Here is a 16,310-nt window from a genome sequence, read left to right as displayed (position 1 = left end):
GCAGGAGAGTTGCTGAGCTACCGCAATGGGGGCATTGCTCCTCACCTTGCAGGTAGCGAGGTCATGATGATATGAAGCGAAGTGGATTAAAAATCAAATCAAAGGTGTTTATTTACGACCTGCTCAGAATTGGACTGGCGTCCGTGTAAGCTGCATCTAATGGTGAAAGACAGCAGATTGGTGTTGATACGTCCCCGGGGACGTTCTGCCAGTGAAGTTGGCTCCATGAATTCAATTTAAAGGCCCCCAGAAAGTGTCCAAAATGCAAAAGGAAATGGGACCGAGGAAGGGAAAGCAGCAACAGGGAAGCCGCACTGGCAGAGCGTCCTGACGTGTGGCTCTCCACTGGGGAGTGGGGAGAGGGACGTGCGCTGCGGGGGGGCATCGTGAGGACAGCAGGCCGGGTACAGGCCCCCGCATCGCCGAGCGCCAGGCACTGGCGGCCCCAGTGGGAGCTGGGGCCCTTGTCTCGATGGGGAACCCGGGGCCCCGGGGTCCACCAGCCGGGAGGCAGCACAGCCAGCATCTGAGCCCAGGCCTGGCTTCTGGGTCTGAGCCCTGAGCGCCCCCCGCGGCTGGGCATCCCCGCCCAGATGGCCCTGGGCCCCAGAGTGCCGGGAGGCCGGGGGCGTGCGTACTGCCCTCCGCGTCCCAGCAGGCCTGGGAGCCTCCCGGGGGGCTTCCTCCTGGCTACAGGGCGTGGGGCCCTCGGGCTCAAGCTGGGAGGGGACACGATTCTCGGGGGCTCGGCGGCCCCCCAGGCTCACCCCGCCGTGGCCCTGTGCATTTCCTCAAGGCTCCTCCCGCGGGGCCCCTGCCCGACACAGCTGGCTGCCCCGTCTGACCCAGGCTGTCTCTCTCCCCCCAGGAGCTGCTGCTCTTCCTCCAGAACCTGCCCACAGCCCACTGGGGCGACGAAGACGTCAGCCTGCTGCTGGCCGAGGCCTACCGCCTCAAGTTTGTCTTCGCGGACGCCCCCAATCACTACAAGAAATGAGCCCGGGCCCACCGCCGTGGCCTCCCCGCCCCGGGCAGCACACCCCACTGCCGGCCGGCTGAAGGCCACGGCCAAGGAGAGGCCTTGCTGGAGCGGCTGGCCGGGACGTGGTCCAGGGCCTGGCGAGGGCCAGGCGGCCTCTGTTTTCTGAGATACCAAAGAGAGCCAGGGAGGGTCCCGGCCACGCGGGGCCAGAGAGGGGCCGGGCGTCCCCCTCTCCCGACCCTGGAGCATCCTTGCCAAACGCCCACCTCGTGGAGCCCCCAGCCGGGGCGGCCTGAGAGGCAGACCCTCTCCAAGTGGCCTGCTGTCCGGGTGCCGGGGGCAGAGGGAGGTGGCTGCCATCTCCTTACCTACCTGGAAATGTAAAAATTCTGTTCTGTTGAGTGAAAGAGAATAAAACGTAGACAAAGTCACAAGTGAAACGTTGCACTAACCTATGAAATCTCTGCTCTCCCAGGCCTCTGACAGCAGGCGGATTTCTGTAACTTCGTCACTTTAACTTTGCCGCGTACTTGCTCCCTTGGCCTAAACGTGGCTGGAAGGCAGACGGCGAGGCTGGGGAGCCTCCGGCTGCAGCAGCTGGGAGCAGAGTGCGGCCTCTAGAAATTGCCTTACTTTCCATCCATGACCTCTGGAAACAGAGAACCGCCCCGGCTGGTCTGTCGAGGAGCCTGCGCGGGCGGGAGCCCTTCCGCTGGGTGGTGCGGGGCGTCGGGCGGACGCTCAGCCGCCAGCCACAGCCTCGCTCGCCTGGGCCACCTGGACAGGTGGGTCCAGACGCTCCAGCTCTGTGATCGGAGCCGTGAGGGGCTCCGCTGCTGCACCTGCACCCACACCGCGGGGGCCACGTGGCCCGCGCCCCTCTGCTTGCTGCGTCTCCGGGTGTGTTGTGGACTTGATCGCTGCTGCAGTGTGTTGGTCACTGGGGCCGTGAGCCCAGCTGCAGAAGGTGCCAGACCCGCCCTGCCCTGGGCTCTGCCGGGGCTCGTCCTGCTTCCCCCACATTGCCCGCCCTGGCCAGAGAGCACCTGTCACGGGCATGTCGCCCGTGGTGACGTGGACACCCCCGTGGAGCTCTAGACCACAGCCATAGCCTCTGAGCCCTGAGCCCAGGACAGGCTCCTGACCTCTGCCCCAGACTTTCATCCACGCGCAGGCATCTCTTCCCACCACTGCCAGCCCTCCCGGGGCAGCTCCGCCACCACCCATCTTGGCACAGCTCAGGTGCCAGGTCGCTGCCCAGAGGCTGTGCAGCCGAGGGTCAAAGTACACAGTTGCACGTGTGTGATGCTGTGCGTTCCTTATTTTTGGCTCGTTACATGTGCGTGGAAATCAGCACAAAATACTGTGTAAGCGTCAGAAGCCCCCAGATCAGCAGAGGGACCTGCTAGCCTTAGAGCAGACGGAGAGCACCCCTGCTGGCCGGTCCCTGCCCCCCACCCTGGCATCAGGGGTTCCTCCCCGCGCAAGGCCCCCGTGGCCCACTGCTGCTTTCCTGCCGGGCGTCCAGTTCCATGAAGGCCCGTCCTGCGTAGGCCCCGGGCACTGCCCACCGCGGCTCGGGTAGTCTGTGCAGCCCAAATGCTGGGGACGCAAAAGATGTCCCCTGGAGGCAGTTGACTTTTCAACTAGGAAGCATCTACGAAGTTCAGTGAGGCTCTGTGCGTGTCTCCATGTGTACGTAAACCTGGAACTGAATGCGAGGGGTGTTGACGGGGTCCTTGGAACCTGAGCCAATCCGTCTGAAGTGATTAGAGGCTGTTCTGTCTGGAATACAATGTGCGAAACACGGAATAAAGATGCAATGAAAATCCAGCCTTGACCTTTGATTCGGGGGCTCTCCTGAAGGAACAGGGTGCCCTGGCCGGGTGCTGGGTCACAGGTGGCTGTCTGGTCTGAGGCCGGGGGAGAGCTGAGAGCCAGGGGCACTGGCCCAGCCCTACAGCAGCCTCTGGACAGTCCGAGTTCTGGGCCTTTCCATACAGGCCGTCTGCAGCGTGCCAGGCCTGGCGTTGGGTGCGGCACCCACAGTCTTGCTGAAGCCCATCAGGGCCTCGTGGGGACCTGAAGGTGCAAGCGCACCAGACCCAGACTCGAGCTGAACCCCAAGCCCAGGCTGACCGGCTGGGGGTCAGGCTCCAGGCCGGCCCGGGACAGGAGGGGCCTCCCCATCTGGCCACCGTCTGTCAAGTGTCTACTTGGGGCAGCCACCCGGGTCTGGGGCCCACTCCTCCCCACTCCTAGGACCCAGGACACGCCCATCTGCCCTGACCCCCAGCCCGGGGTGTCCAGGCCCCTCCTCCGCCAGCCCCCATCCTCCCGGTTTCTCAGGGCTGCTTTCATGGTGCTCTGTCCTCCTCTGGGCGCCCCACGTCTGCCCTTCCCCCGCCCCCCCACGCGGGGGGCGCCCCGCAGGGCAGCACTTTGCTCTCTGCCGTCTTGGGATGAGGTTCCGTCCCCATGGGTGGGCTGGAGCCCCCCGGGCGGTGGGGGGGTTCTGTTTACCTCTCCTCCCCGCACGAGCCTGCGTCGAGCCGGGCGGACCCTCGCAGACCCCCGGTGCCGGCTCGAGGCCACAGTGGAGACACGCTGCCCACCCCCGTCGCCACAGTCAGGAGGCGGGAGATGCCAGGCTCCAGGTCTCAGCTCAGCAGCTGGTGACGGCTGTCATTTGCTGTCATTGTTTGCTGGTGTTTGTGGCCCAGCGGTTTGCTCCTCAGGCCCGCTTTGGGGTCCGCGAGCCCCCAGGGGTGGCCCAAAGCCCAGGGGTCTGAGACGAGCCCCTGCCCCTCTGCATCTCGCCCTGCCCGGCACTAGGAGGGGCCCTGCCTGTGGGCCCCACGGCTGAGACGGAAGAGCGGGAGGCTGGGCCCTGGGGAGGTCTGGTGCCAGGGAGGGTGGGGCTCTGGGCGTGGAGGCCGGAGAGGTCTGAGCGATTTGTGCTTTTGGAAGGACTCACGGGGGGTCGGGGGCGGGCAGGGCTTTCGTGCTGCCGTCAACTGCGAATCTGAAATGGGAGAATGGCCCCTGTGTTTGAGCAGCCTGGTTCCCCTGGCCACGTGGAGGCGTCTCTGCAGGAAGGCGGGTCCCGACTAAGCCGCGCGGAGCCTGAGACTGCGGGCCCGTCCAGCCTGGGCCGGAGGTGTCCGCTGGGCCTGCAGCCCCGCGGGGCAGCTCTCAGGGCTGGTGTTCGGTGGAACCTGCTCAGAGTGTCGGGCAGCTGGGCCCTCCCTGAGCCTCCCCGGTCCTGCCCGACCCAGCTGGCCCTCTCCCCTCTCGTCCCCTTCCCTCCAGTGCTACCCTAGCCCCGTGGGGTCTGCCCCTCTCAGCTGCAAGGCCTTGTCTCACTAGTCCTGTAGCCTCACCCCAGCCCAATCCCTGGCACGGAGAGGATCTTCACAAGGATGGCCGAGGGGGTGCTCGCAGCCACTCTGTGACCATGTGACCATGCACGAAGCATCTAACCCTTGAGCCCGTTCCAGTGACAAACTGAGGCTAAAAGAACTATATACCCAGGTAGATTCCAGATGAGTGGATTTAAATATTAAATAAATCCCCCCAAATACTCAAAATAGAAATAGATATTTTTATACGCAGGAACAGTGAAAGGCTCTCTGAGCACAATGCCAGTGGCAAAAACAATAAAGGAAAAGACTGATAAACATCTATAGTATGCACCAGGGAGAAATGCTGCACAACCAGCAGAGCTCTAAAACCTCAATAAACATGGGCTTCCCTGGTGGCGCAGTGGTTGAGAGTCCACCTGCCGATGCAGAGGACGCGGGTTTGTGCCCCGGTCCGGGAGGATCCCACATGCCGTGGAGCAGCTGGCCGCTGAGCCTGCGCGTCCGGAGCCTGTGCTCCGCAACGGGAGAGGCCACAACAGTTGAGGGCCCGCGTACCGCCAAAAAATAAATAAATAGATAAACAAAGATAAATGATAACAAACAGGTGAGACAGGATGAAATTCCTTAATATCTACCGAGTGCTTGAAAATAACTGGAGACAATAATTCTTGGAAATAAAAATGGGCACAGCACAGAAAATAGGCAATTCACAAGAGGAAGAGATACAAGGGCCTGACAAGATGTTCACATCATTCATAGTTTAATAAAGTGAAAAAGAAGTCACAAAACGTCTGAGCAGCTGAGCGACCCTGTGGCTAAGTTTGCGGTAAGTTATTAACAGCAGTAGAAAACCAATCCGCTCTTTCAGTCCTCCTATTTTTTCCGGAAGATTTGGCAATGATTTTTGTGTTTTTACTTTAAAACTGTGATGTATGCTAATAACAGCAGGCCACACAGCACAAATCCAGGGACAGTGAGTTGTCACAAGGCCGACACCAGGAGCCACTGTCACCGTCAAGAAGTAGCACATGGCCCGTACCCGCGGTGTCCCCGGGGGCCCCCTCCCCAAGCAGGACGCCACCTTGACTTCTGACACCATCGTGTGGTTTTGTTTGTTCCTAAACTGTGTTATCTGAAGGAATCACATGGACAGACTCTTGCAAACAACTTTTCTGTTGGTGAAGGTATCCCCGTGGCTGGGCGGCTGTGGTCCATTTTATCTCTTGCTGTCGTTTTCTCTCCTCTGAGTGGATCACAATTTACCCATTCCGCTGTGGGTGGTGGACACTGGAGTTGCTTCCGTTTCGGACCTGTTGTAAATACTGCTGCTCTGAACATCTGTGTGCACGCCCCTTGGGGGGACACGTGCGAGTTCTCCCGGGTGTGCATCTAGAGGTGGAATTCCACGGCCACGTGGGGTGGGTATGTTCCACTTTAGCAGATGATGCCAAACTGGTTTTCCAGGTTACGTTCCCACCGGTGGGTTACGAGGGTCCTAGTTTCTCCACGTCCTCACTGCCAGCTCTTGGTGTGGTCAGCCTTAGCCATTCTCAGCCTTAGTTTCTGGTAGTGGGATTCTTCGGTCGTTATTGCCGAATGACCACTGCCCTCCCATCCTTGGTGGTACCCACTCACCTGGTTTACTCGAGAACGTCTCAGAAAATACAAGTTTAAGAAATTATTTTAAAATGTAACGATAACTTTTAAAAGAATAGAAGTAGAGAGTATAACTTCCAGGAGAGGAAAAAGAAAGCTAATGAACAAAACTGATCGAGTCAAGAGAAGGTAGGAAAGGAGTTGGGGAGAAGCAAAGGAAAAATAGGGTGAGTAGGAAATACTAACATGGTCCAAAGAAGTTCAGATAGATATGCAAGTGATCATGATAAAGAAATTACTTAAACTCACCTATTGAAAAAGATTCACATTATACTTTTTAAAAACCCCCATAAGATCCAACAATATACTATTTACATGAGATACACCTAAGACAAAACGTCACAGGATTTGAAATAAGAGGATGAAAACGATAAATGTGATCCAACAATATACTATTTACATGAGATACACCTAAGACAAAACGTCACAGGATTTGAAATAAGAGGATGAAAACGATAAATGTGAGGGAGATACTAACCAAAAGAAAGCGTGGCTGAGAATATCTATATTCCCCTAAAAGGTATTTGAAGAGCATTCACAAGGACAAAGGGTTGTGTCCTATGATGAAGAGACGGCCTCGGTGAGTCATGGGCCTGAGTTAATAGGGCGACACGACCCCAACAGAAAGCAGAAAATGACGTTTCCACAGCATAAACGGATAGGTTAACACATCTCTTACAGAAAATGTGGACCAAGGGAAGAAAAAAGTTTTAAAAAGAGAGATTTAAATAAAAATGATGGTTTGATGTAATAGAATTTTGCTCTCCACGAAGAGATTACACATTTATTTCCGGCACGTGAAAAAACATTTACAAATGTTTGGCCTTTGTAAGGGAGATTCCAGTAAACCCAAACCCTCAGCAGTATACAGACCTGTACATTCTGTCCACAATGCAATGATATTAGAAATTCAAATCAAGGAGAACATTTAAATGCCAAAGCCCCCATATACATATAAATAATCATAAAAATAGAATCATACTGGAAATTACAAAATGATAGTGAAAGACTAAAATATCAAAACTTGTGGGGTGCAGCTAAAACAGTAAGTAGATGAGACTTTATAGCCTTACATGTTTTATTGAAAAACAAGTATTTAAAAGAATTTAGCTCAACATTCAACTTAAGCTGGAAGAAGAATAAGAGAGCAAAAGTGCAAAAAAAAAAAACCCATAAAGATTAAAATAATAACTATAGAAGCAGAAGTTATTGGAGTAGAAAAGAAACACAAATAATGGAAAAGACTGATAAAACCAAAGTTAATTTTTAAAGTAGACTAATAATGTAAGCAGGGATCTTTGTTTTGCAGTTGGTTTATCTCCAGCGTTAGAAAGAGCACTTATACACAGTAGGGATTAAATAAATGTTTGTTGAATGAAAAATAGACAACTATTTCTAAGGGATAAAATTCAACCATATTAACCCAAAAAAAAGGAGGCAAACTGCAGGTGCTTAAAAATCATAAGCAACAGAGAATGAGAAGACAAGCCACTGACCGGGAGAAAATCTTTGCGAAAGACAAATCTGATACAGGACTGTTATCCAAAATACACAAGAACTCTTAAAGGGCAAAAGAGCTGAACAGACACCTCACCAAAGAAGATACGCAGATGGCGAATAAGCACATGAAAAGCTCCGCGTCCTGTGTCATTGGGGAAATACGAATTAAAGCAGCAGCGAGACATCACTACATACCTATTAGAACGGCCAAAATCTGAAAACTTGGCAACACCCAGTGCTGGTGGGGATGGCAACACCCGGTGCTGGCGGGGATGTGAAATGGCACGGCCACTTTGCTTTTATGCATTAAAAAAAATTCATTTTATTGGAGTAGAGCTGACTTACAATGTTGTGTTAATTTCTGCAATACAGCAAAGTGACTCAGTTAGACATATATACATTGTTTTTCATATTCTTTTCCATTAAGGTTTATCCCAGGATATCGAATATAGTTCCCTGTGCTCTACAGTAGGACCTTGTTGTTTATCCAGTCTGTATATAATAGTTTACATCTGCTAACCCCAAACTCCCACTCCATCTCTCTCTCACCACCCACCTTGGCAACCACAAGTCCCTTCTCTGTCTGTGAGTCTGTTTCCGTTTCATAAATAAGTTCACTTGCGTTATATTTTAGATTCCACGTACATGTGGTATCATATGGTATTTGTCTTTTTCTTTCTGACTTACTTCACTTAGTATGATAATTTCTAGGTCCATCCATGTTGGTGCAAATGGCATTATTTTGTTCTTTTTTATGGCTGAGTAATATTCCATTTACATATGTGGTACAGCCACTTTGGAAGACAGTTTGATGGTTTCTTACAACACTAAACATACTCTTACCATATGATGAAGCAATTATGCTGAAGCTCTGTGGTTTTTACCCAAAGGAGTTGAAAACTTATGCCCACACAAAAACCTACAGAAAACTGTTTATTCATAATTGCCAAAACTTGGAAACAACCAAGATGTCCTTCAGTAGGTGAATGGATAAACAAACAGTGGTCCATCCAGACAATGGAATATTATTCAGTCCTAAAAAGAAATGAGCTATGGAGCCTTGAAAAGATATATAGGAACATTAAATGCATTAGTAAGTGTAAGAAGCCAATCTGAAAAGGATACATACTGTATGATTCCAACTCGATGAGATTCTGGAAAAGGCAAAACTGTGGAGACAGGAAGAAGACCAGTGGTTGCCAGGGATTGGTGGGGTGGGGGTGGGGGGTGGAGGAGGGGGGAATAGGTGGAGGACACAGGATTTTTAGGGCAGTGAAAATCCTCTACATATGATGCTCTGTTGGTGGATACATGTCATTAGACATTTGTCCAAACCCACAGTATCCGCCGTGAACCCTAATGTCAACTGTGGGCTTGGGTGATATTGATGTGTCCGTGGAGGTAATAAATGTACCCCCTGGTGGACGATGCTGATAATGGGGGAGGCGCTGCACGTGTGTGTTGGGGGGTACGTGGGAAATCGCTGTACTTGCCTCTTAGTTTTGCTGTGACTCAAAAATTTCTCTAAAAAACGTAATCTATTAATGAAAAAAACTCATAAGTGCCTCCTACGAGCAGCTGTGTATGAATTTGAAAACCTGGATGAAATGGACAATTTTGAGAAAAAATACAAATTACAAAAATTGACTCGAGAAGGAAGTAAAAACTGAGTAGATCAGTGATCGCTAAATACCTTGAACAGGTAGTCACACGTCTCTGTTTCCAAAGGCCACATGCCAGATGGCTTTACAGCCTGTTCTCCTAAACCCCAGTGACCGGAATTTAGCAAAACAATGCATCAGGTGGAGGCGCAGGCACGGCTGGGCGTGGGGCTGGGGCTTGAGGCCTTGGCTGTACCTGACCAAGCGTGGCCATGCCAGGGTGGCCTACGTGTTTACAGCCGTGAGGTTGGCTTTTGGCTTCTGCGGCCTGGGCAGGGGCTCTGGGTCCTGGAGGAGCTGAAAAGGCTCGCGGTGGGGCTTTAACCGAGGAGCGGTCCTGGGGTCTGGGGAAAGTGGGGTCTGGGCCCCGGGGAGCAGCTGCTGGCTGCAGCCTGACCTGGGCCCACACCCAGCAGGGTTGGGGCTTGGGGGAGTGGAGGCCAGGAAGCAGCCACAGAGGGAGGTTACGTGCTGCTTTTAACGTTTTCTTTATTTTGTTTCATTGAGTCTGCAGGCTAAGAGGCCACTGGCCGCCAGGCCCCCTGCCTGCTTTGGGGTTAATAATGCAGCTCTTATCTAGAACTCATTAGGGCTGGGCCACCCCGAATTCACATGGTTTTGAACTGGATTCAGGTGTCATGGAAGAAAATGAGGACCTCAGAGTGTCCTGGTTAATTACAACCTGTGACCAGGGCCTTAGCGTTTAGCGACCCAAACGAGGGGGTCGAGTTATCTTACAAACAAATAAAAAGAACGGGGGAGGCGCTTACTGTCCAGAGAATACGGCCTCTTCTTGGATGGAGGTAGAGGAAGGGCTTGGCGGGTCTCAGCTTGGAGGGAAATCAGGAGAGGCGCTTGGGGAGAGACAAGGAAGCGGAGACGAAGACTGGATGGGGGGCGGGCGAGGAGGGAGGTTTCCAGGGGAGACCAGCGCAGACTGAGGTGGAGAAACTCCCGAAGCCAACGTGGAAATTTGAAACTGAGACACACCCAGATGCACATCAGCGAAGGGGCGTCGGATCTGGACCGAGGAGACCAGCGGGAGGAGGCGGGTCCTCCTCCCTCCGAGGGGCGGGGGTGGGGTGGGGGTGGGGTGGGGGTGGGGACTACTGCAGCAAGTCCGGGAGAACAGCGGCCAGGCCTGTGGGCGCTCCTCTGTCTGTCTCTGGCGCAGGGACGGGTGTTAGTCGGGGAGCAGCACCGAGGAAGGCGGCTGGGGTCACACTTGCCGGCCCCCGCGTTCACGAGAGCCAGTGCCTTCCATCAGTCGCCCTCCCTCTCCCCCACCCACCCCTTCGTTTCTTCAGAGCCTGGACCACCATCTCCACGACCGCTAGTTCAGGAGCTCAGGGTGGTCCCCACCGGGCCTCTGATTTGTCCTTGATAATATTTTAGGAGTGAATGAATGACAATGTTTGGGGCCTCCTGGAGAGGCCAAGGGACTTTCCAGGGCCCTATAGCCAGGGAGGCCTGGGCTGGTCTGGACCCTGGGCCCCGCACAGCGACCCCACTGGCGGGGATTAAGAGTCCACTCTAGGGGTCAGCACCTGAGGGTCAGAGAGCAGAAAGGACGTCCAGGCTCACCCAGTAAGTAAGGACAGTGATGCCTGAGCCCAGGGAGACCTGACCCCAAACCCATTCTTCCCCAACAGTGATCCTCCTTGGTCGTCCCAGTGGAGTCAAGGCCGCAGGGCAGAGATGGCCACAGCCTGGCCTTGGTTTCCCAGGTGACAAGTGGTGGGAAGCTGGTCCCTGCTCCTCTCTCCAGCCTGGAATCTCTTACTAAACTTTCAGTGGCCACCAGCCTCCCAAGGCCACTGCTGTCTGGGGATGCTAATGGTGAGAGGGGCCCAGGGACAGCCGCCCTGACCGGCTATTAAAAATAATTGGCCACCCACAATGCGAAGAAAAAGGTGTTCTCCTTCAGTTTGGCTGGAAAATGTGAATTCTTCTCACGTTGCCATAGAAACCAAAAGAAGTTCCTGGCATCTTTCAGATATTTAACTTTGTGAGCCCAAGGATGACCCCCTGAGCGCTGCACGGCAGCAGGGGGCTGTGGGAGGGAAGGGGGGAGAGAGATGGGGACAGAGGGAAGGGTAGGGAGGAAAAGGGAGGGACAGAGAAACGGGGGAGAGATGGCCGTGGATGGGGCTGGGGGAGCCTGAGTCCCTGCTGGGAGAGCGCCCACAGGGCGGTGACCACAGAGGGCAGCGCCCCAAGCTCTGGGATGAGAGGCCGGGCTTCTGTGGGGAGCCTGAGGTCCTGGGCGGTAAGGGACAGTGGCCGAGGTTTGCTTGGACCCCTGAGTCTGGTAGCGCCACGTCCTTCAGGGTAGCCGCCTGCCCTCCCGGCCTCAGCGCTGGTGCCCCCGATGCCCTCCTCCCCCGGCCGCTGCCTGCAGCTCCCCTTCCGGCCCCAGTGCCCTGCAGTCTTGTCCGGGCACCGGGCACCGTCCGCCTTTGCTGGGACCCTCCCTCTGCCCGGAATGTCCTCCTCCGGCTGAGAAACCCCTGTGTGTCTTTAAGTGTCTAAGGCCCACTGTCAGGGTATCCCGCACGTGGCTCCATCCGTGTCCCTGGAGACGCTCCGCCCCGCTTCCTCCTCCAGAAGCCCCACGTAGCGCTGGCTCCCACACTTGCCTTAGGTGACAGCAGGGGACCTGCCACCTCTGCCCCCTCCTCCTGGCAGGGAGTGGCCTCAGCCTCGGCCACCCCAGGCCCAGGCGGCTCCCAGGAGGAGTCCGGGCGGGGGGTGGGATGAGCTGGAGGTGCCGCGCAGGAGCGGCCCCACCAGCTGTACGGGAGGCCCCGGGCCCACAGTGCCAGGCGGTCAGGGGTCCCTGCAGCTCCTCCAGCGGTGACAGGGCTCCTGGCCATGGGGAGCTGGGGTGGTGGCCAGCCGTGCTCTGGTCATCCCCAAGTGGACGTGCGCTTCGTCTGGGGGCTGTGGACGGAGGGAGTGGGCCTCCTGGGGGGTCTGGGTGCAGAAAGGGGGCGTCAAGGTGGGCACGGTGCGGCGTGGGTGTGGCGGGCCTGATGTGGCGGGCACACCTGCCCAGCTGTGGCCACCTCCCTCGCTTCTGTTCTCTCCTCACAGCTCTGTGAAGACCATTTCCCGCTTTTATCCCAGTTTCAAAGAATGTGCTTAGAAATGTCTCCGGCATTTTGCTAATAGCGGTGGGAAGAATGGAAGAAAGGATCAGCCTCCCAAAATCACAGCTTCAGATTGAGCTGGTTTAAACAGCAGAATTTCCAGATTAGAGGCAGGTGTGAAGATGTAAGAAACACACCGATCCCTGCTTTTCAGAGGTGGGGGGAGGAGGGCCTGCCCTGTGGCCCAGGATGGGTGTGTCCTCGGGGGGGCGGATGTTGCCGCGTGAGAAGGGTCCAGGTGTGCTCTGCACGTGACTTCCAGTCTTCTCTGTCTCTCTGTCCAGATGTGATTTTTCCACCATGAAGGTGGTGGAGGCCAGTAGCGAACTGGGAAGCAGAGGAGGGGTGGAGGGGGGCCGAGTCCCAGGAGCTGGGGTGGGGCTGTCTCCCCAGTGTCTCTGAGCCCCACCTTCTAGGATCCTGGCCCCCCTCGCAGCTTCTGCACAACTATCTGGGCCGCCTGGTCACTTCTGTCTGTTCATCCAGAAACGGGGTCCCTGTGGCCTGCAGGCCTGCATCCTCTCCCTCATCTTTCCCTGGACCCAGGGCCGGCAGGAGAGGGGCAGCACAGTCCCCTTATGCTAACTCCTTTGCCCTTTTTACAGAGGAGGAAACTGAGGCCCAAGATGGTGGGGGAGGGGTGTCTGGTGACTTACTCAAGGGCACACCATCAGCGGTGGTGGAAAGACCGCCTGGGACGGTGGGTGGGAGTGGCTGGCAGGATGTGGCCCGGGCGGGGTCCAGCAGCCAGTGGACTTTCTCCCCTCCCCCATGTGGGTGTTCTCACAGGGTCCTACCCCCTGGGGAAGCCGAGTCCCCGTCCCCCGAGTCTGACACCTGCCCCGGGCTGAGGGTCCCGGCCCTGCGTGCTCACCAGGGCTGCAGGGCCAGAGCCCGGAAACCGTGCTCCTGCAAGGTTTCCATCGATCTGCCAAAGTAATGTGTTAGTTCTCCACATCGCGGGAGATGTAATGAACTGTCAGCGGGACGAGAGGACTAAAGGAACGACTAAGATGTCTTTTATGGTGTCATTACATCTTATAATAAGATTTACTTGTCAACTTAAAGTGTCATAATGTAGTCATCTATTTGGTAGCCTAAGGAAGACGTGTGGTTCAAGGTTCCGGCTGCAATAATTACCCTGGAAAGGCGAGAGCGCGGCCTCCCACTGCACACCCCTCCGCCCCTCGGGGCTCACCGGGCACCCTCCTTTCCATCTGACCAAAGGCTCAGTGATTTGGGTGTAGCCAGAGTGCTGGGCAGGGCACAGCGCAGTCCCGGGGCCCTGGGGCCCAGCTCCCTGTGGTCTTCTGCATCTAAGCCTTGCTCACGCACGCCCTGCGTCCAGCCCTGAGCTAAAGCCGGGCAGGGGTGGGGGGGTGGGGGGAGGCCAGGGACTTGTCACACTTGGTCTTTGTCCGGCTCTCAGCCCTGGGGCGTGAATGATGCTGATAGAGGGCTGGAAACGGGTGCCCTGGGGGCTCATCCAGCCTGAGAGGGCCAGGGACGTCTTTGCTAAGAATGGGACCTTTCAGCTGGGCCTTGAAGGATGAGTAGGAGTTTGTTGGATAGAAGAGGGCATTCTGGGGAGAGAGAAGAGCACAGGCAAAGGTGAAGGAGGGATCAACTGGAGGTCCAGCCTGGAGAGGAGCCTGTGGGGGGGGGGCAGGGAAGAGCAGGAGAACAGGCTGCAGAAAGGCTGGGCCCAGCCCCTGGGGGCCTTGAACACCATGCTCGGGGCGGGGGGGAGTTCATCGTGTAGCAGCGGTGCAGACAGGGGAGTGGCACGTTCAAGGGGTGTCTCTGGTGGAGGGGAAGGGCCGCCCCTGCCTTGACCTGCGACGGGGCTGCCTTGTGAGGAGCTGCCGTCAGGCGGGGTGGGGTTGAGGCTGGGTCCTGGACATGTGACCTCGGAGATGCCTTTTGGGTGAAGGTGACTGAAGGTGTTGGATAAAGGGACTGGAGTCTGCAGGGGGCCCAGGAGAGACATGTGCATTGGGGTCCCAGTGCCTCCATGGCGTTCAGTCCACAGGGCGAGAGCTCCCTGGGAGGGAGGGAGTGGAACCTCAGAGCTTAGCAGGTGGGCGGGGCTGGGGGGACCCCGCTCCTGCACCCAGAACCTGTGGGCAGCTGCCCAGCCCCTCCCGCGTCTCCCCCAGGTCAGGAGGGTTTCCGTCCAAGCTTCGTGTGGGGCCTCTGCACGGGCTGCGCAGGGTCCAGGGCCCCCGCGGACCCCACTGCAGGCGCGCCGTTCCTCTGGCCTGGTTTCCGTGAGGGTGATTTTTGCTGACCTGTAGAATTTCCAGCGGGACAGAGCGATGCTCCGCTCAGCCCACTGAGGTCATTAATTTATGCAACCCGGCGGCCTCATCAGGGAGGGTTGTCATGGTAACGTTAATAAACCGTAAATACCTGCTGGACCCGAAGGTGACCACTCCATCCGCCTTCCTGGGGTGGGAGGGGCGCCTGCGGAGGGTATTCTCCTCTGGTGGCGCAGCCTGGAGGGCTCGCTCTCTCCCTGGGGGCTGCCAGCTGCTGAAACAACATGGATCTGTGGGAACCAGCCACAGTGACGGCTCTGCGGGGCTGCCCTGTCCCCGTCCTGCTCTGCGGTGCTGAGGCCCTGGTCTTCTCCCTCCCTGGGGGCTTGGGCGTGGCCTCCACTTCTGGGGGGCTCAGCTGAGGGCAGGTGAGACCCCGCCGCTCGGGACCCGAGACCTCCAAGCTCCGAGGCCAGACCCTGTATTCCAGGCTGGACTCCAAGGCGGTCTCCCCTGCCCACCTCATCTTCTGGTTCAGGTCAGCCTTTCCAGTGACCTGAATCCTCCAACACCAAGCTTCTTCCTAAGGTGTCCTTGCTAAACCAGCCCCTCAGGATTCTTGCCAAAGGCAGGATTTAGATGCCAAGGGCTGTCTAAGCCATCAAAGGACCCTGACTAGTTTGGTCAAGGGGGGCGTCTTCGTCAGGAGGCAAGAGGGGGTGGGGCTCTGGGCTGGGGGGCAGTGGTTGCCTGGACAGAAAGGTCGGGTGGGTCAGTGCACAGCCAGGCGCAGAGGCCCAGCACACCCTGGGGGAGGGCGGCTGCTGGGGCGTGTTAGTTACCACTGGCCCTGGGGGCAGAGCTGCTGCCGCCACACTGCCAAAGGTCCGCTGAGTTCAGCCATCCTTGCAGGGGCCTGAGGGGCCAGCCGGCCTCACACCCGGACCCCACCCGCTGGCTGGCCGCCCTTGAGCCACCCCCACCTTTCCCAGTGACACAGACGGATCCAGAGCTACTGGGAGTGAGCTGCCCGCCCGGCCCGCAAACCCTGAAGTGGGCAGGCTAGTGGCGATCCATCCCTGAGGACTTGGCGCCCTGAGTCACGCCCCGAGTTCTCCAGGATGCTTTTCACACGTAAGCGTCCATTTATTGCATGTTTTCTAAAGGAATCGTGTGCTGAGCCAACAATGAATTGTCAGCAACTTTCAACAGGCCAGTGATAGAACTCATGGGCATTGAAATGCCCTGAAGTGAGTAGCCCGTTCAGAAAGAAGTGAAATTGCTATTTTGTTGTCCTCTTAGTTCGTTATAACTTTCAATTTCATAACGTTCCAATTACCGGTAGTTAGGGAACGTGTGTTGGGTCTCTGGCACCCTCGTGGCAGCCCTCCTTCCCTTGGGGTCTAATCAGGTCCCTCCTAGTAGCTTCCCGCCGCGGACCCCGCGCTCCCCCATACTCCGCTCTTTGGCTGCAAATCCCAGCTCTGTACCAAAGTCTCTCCTTGTGGCAGTAGCTCGTATAAAGTCTGTCTTGCCGTTTTTAACAAGTGTCTGGTGAATAATTTATCTTTAACATTATTCAAGGCCTCCTTTCCAGCCACTGCCCTTCCCTGCTTCTGTATCATCCACATTTCCTCCCATCCTGGGCCCTTCCCACAGCATCCACACAGATGGAAACAGCCCATCCTAGAAAGCACTCCTCGGCCTCACCCATTTCTAGCCCATTCTACCCT

At 56.3% G+C, this 16,310-nt stretch overlaps 1 protein-coding gene across 5 annotated transcripts in view; it reads left to right on the top strand.

Annotated features, from left to right (window-relative positions):
• Window positions 1–16,310, top strand: part of TBC1D22A (TBC1 domain family member 22A) — a 357,101-nt gene that overhangs the window by 312,106 nt on the left and 28,685 nt on the right. Inside the window, exon 13 of one of the 5 annotated variants that reach the window (XM_019933128.3) lies at window positions 869–1,422. The exons of the other annotated variants lie outside the window; for them this stretch is intronic. Coding sequence (XP_019788687.2) covers window positions 869–997 — 129 coding nt within the window. The 3' untranslated portion in view covers window positions 998–1,422. Of the gene's footprint in view, window positions 1–868; window positions 1,423–16,310 lie in introns of those variants that run through there. 5 annotated transcript variants of the gene reach the window in all.

Source organism: Tursiops truncatus, chromosome 11 (assembly GCF_011762595.2).
Source record: "Tursiops truncatus isolate mTurTru1 chromosome 11, mTurTru1.mat.Y, whole genome shotgun sequence".
NCBI classification, from domain to species: domain Eukaryota; kingdom Metazoa; phylum Chordata; class Mammalia; order Artiodactyla; family Delphinidae; genus Tursiops; species Tursiops truncatus.
This window is presented reverse-complemented; position numbering and strand designations above follow the sequence as displayed.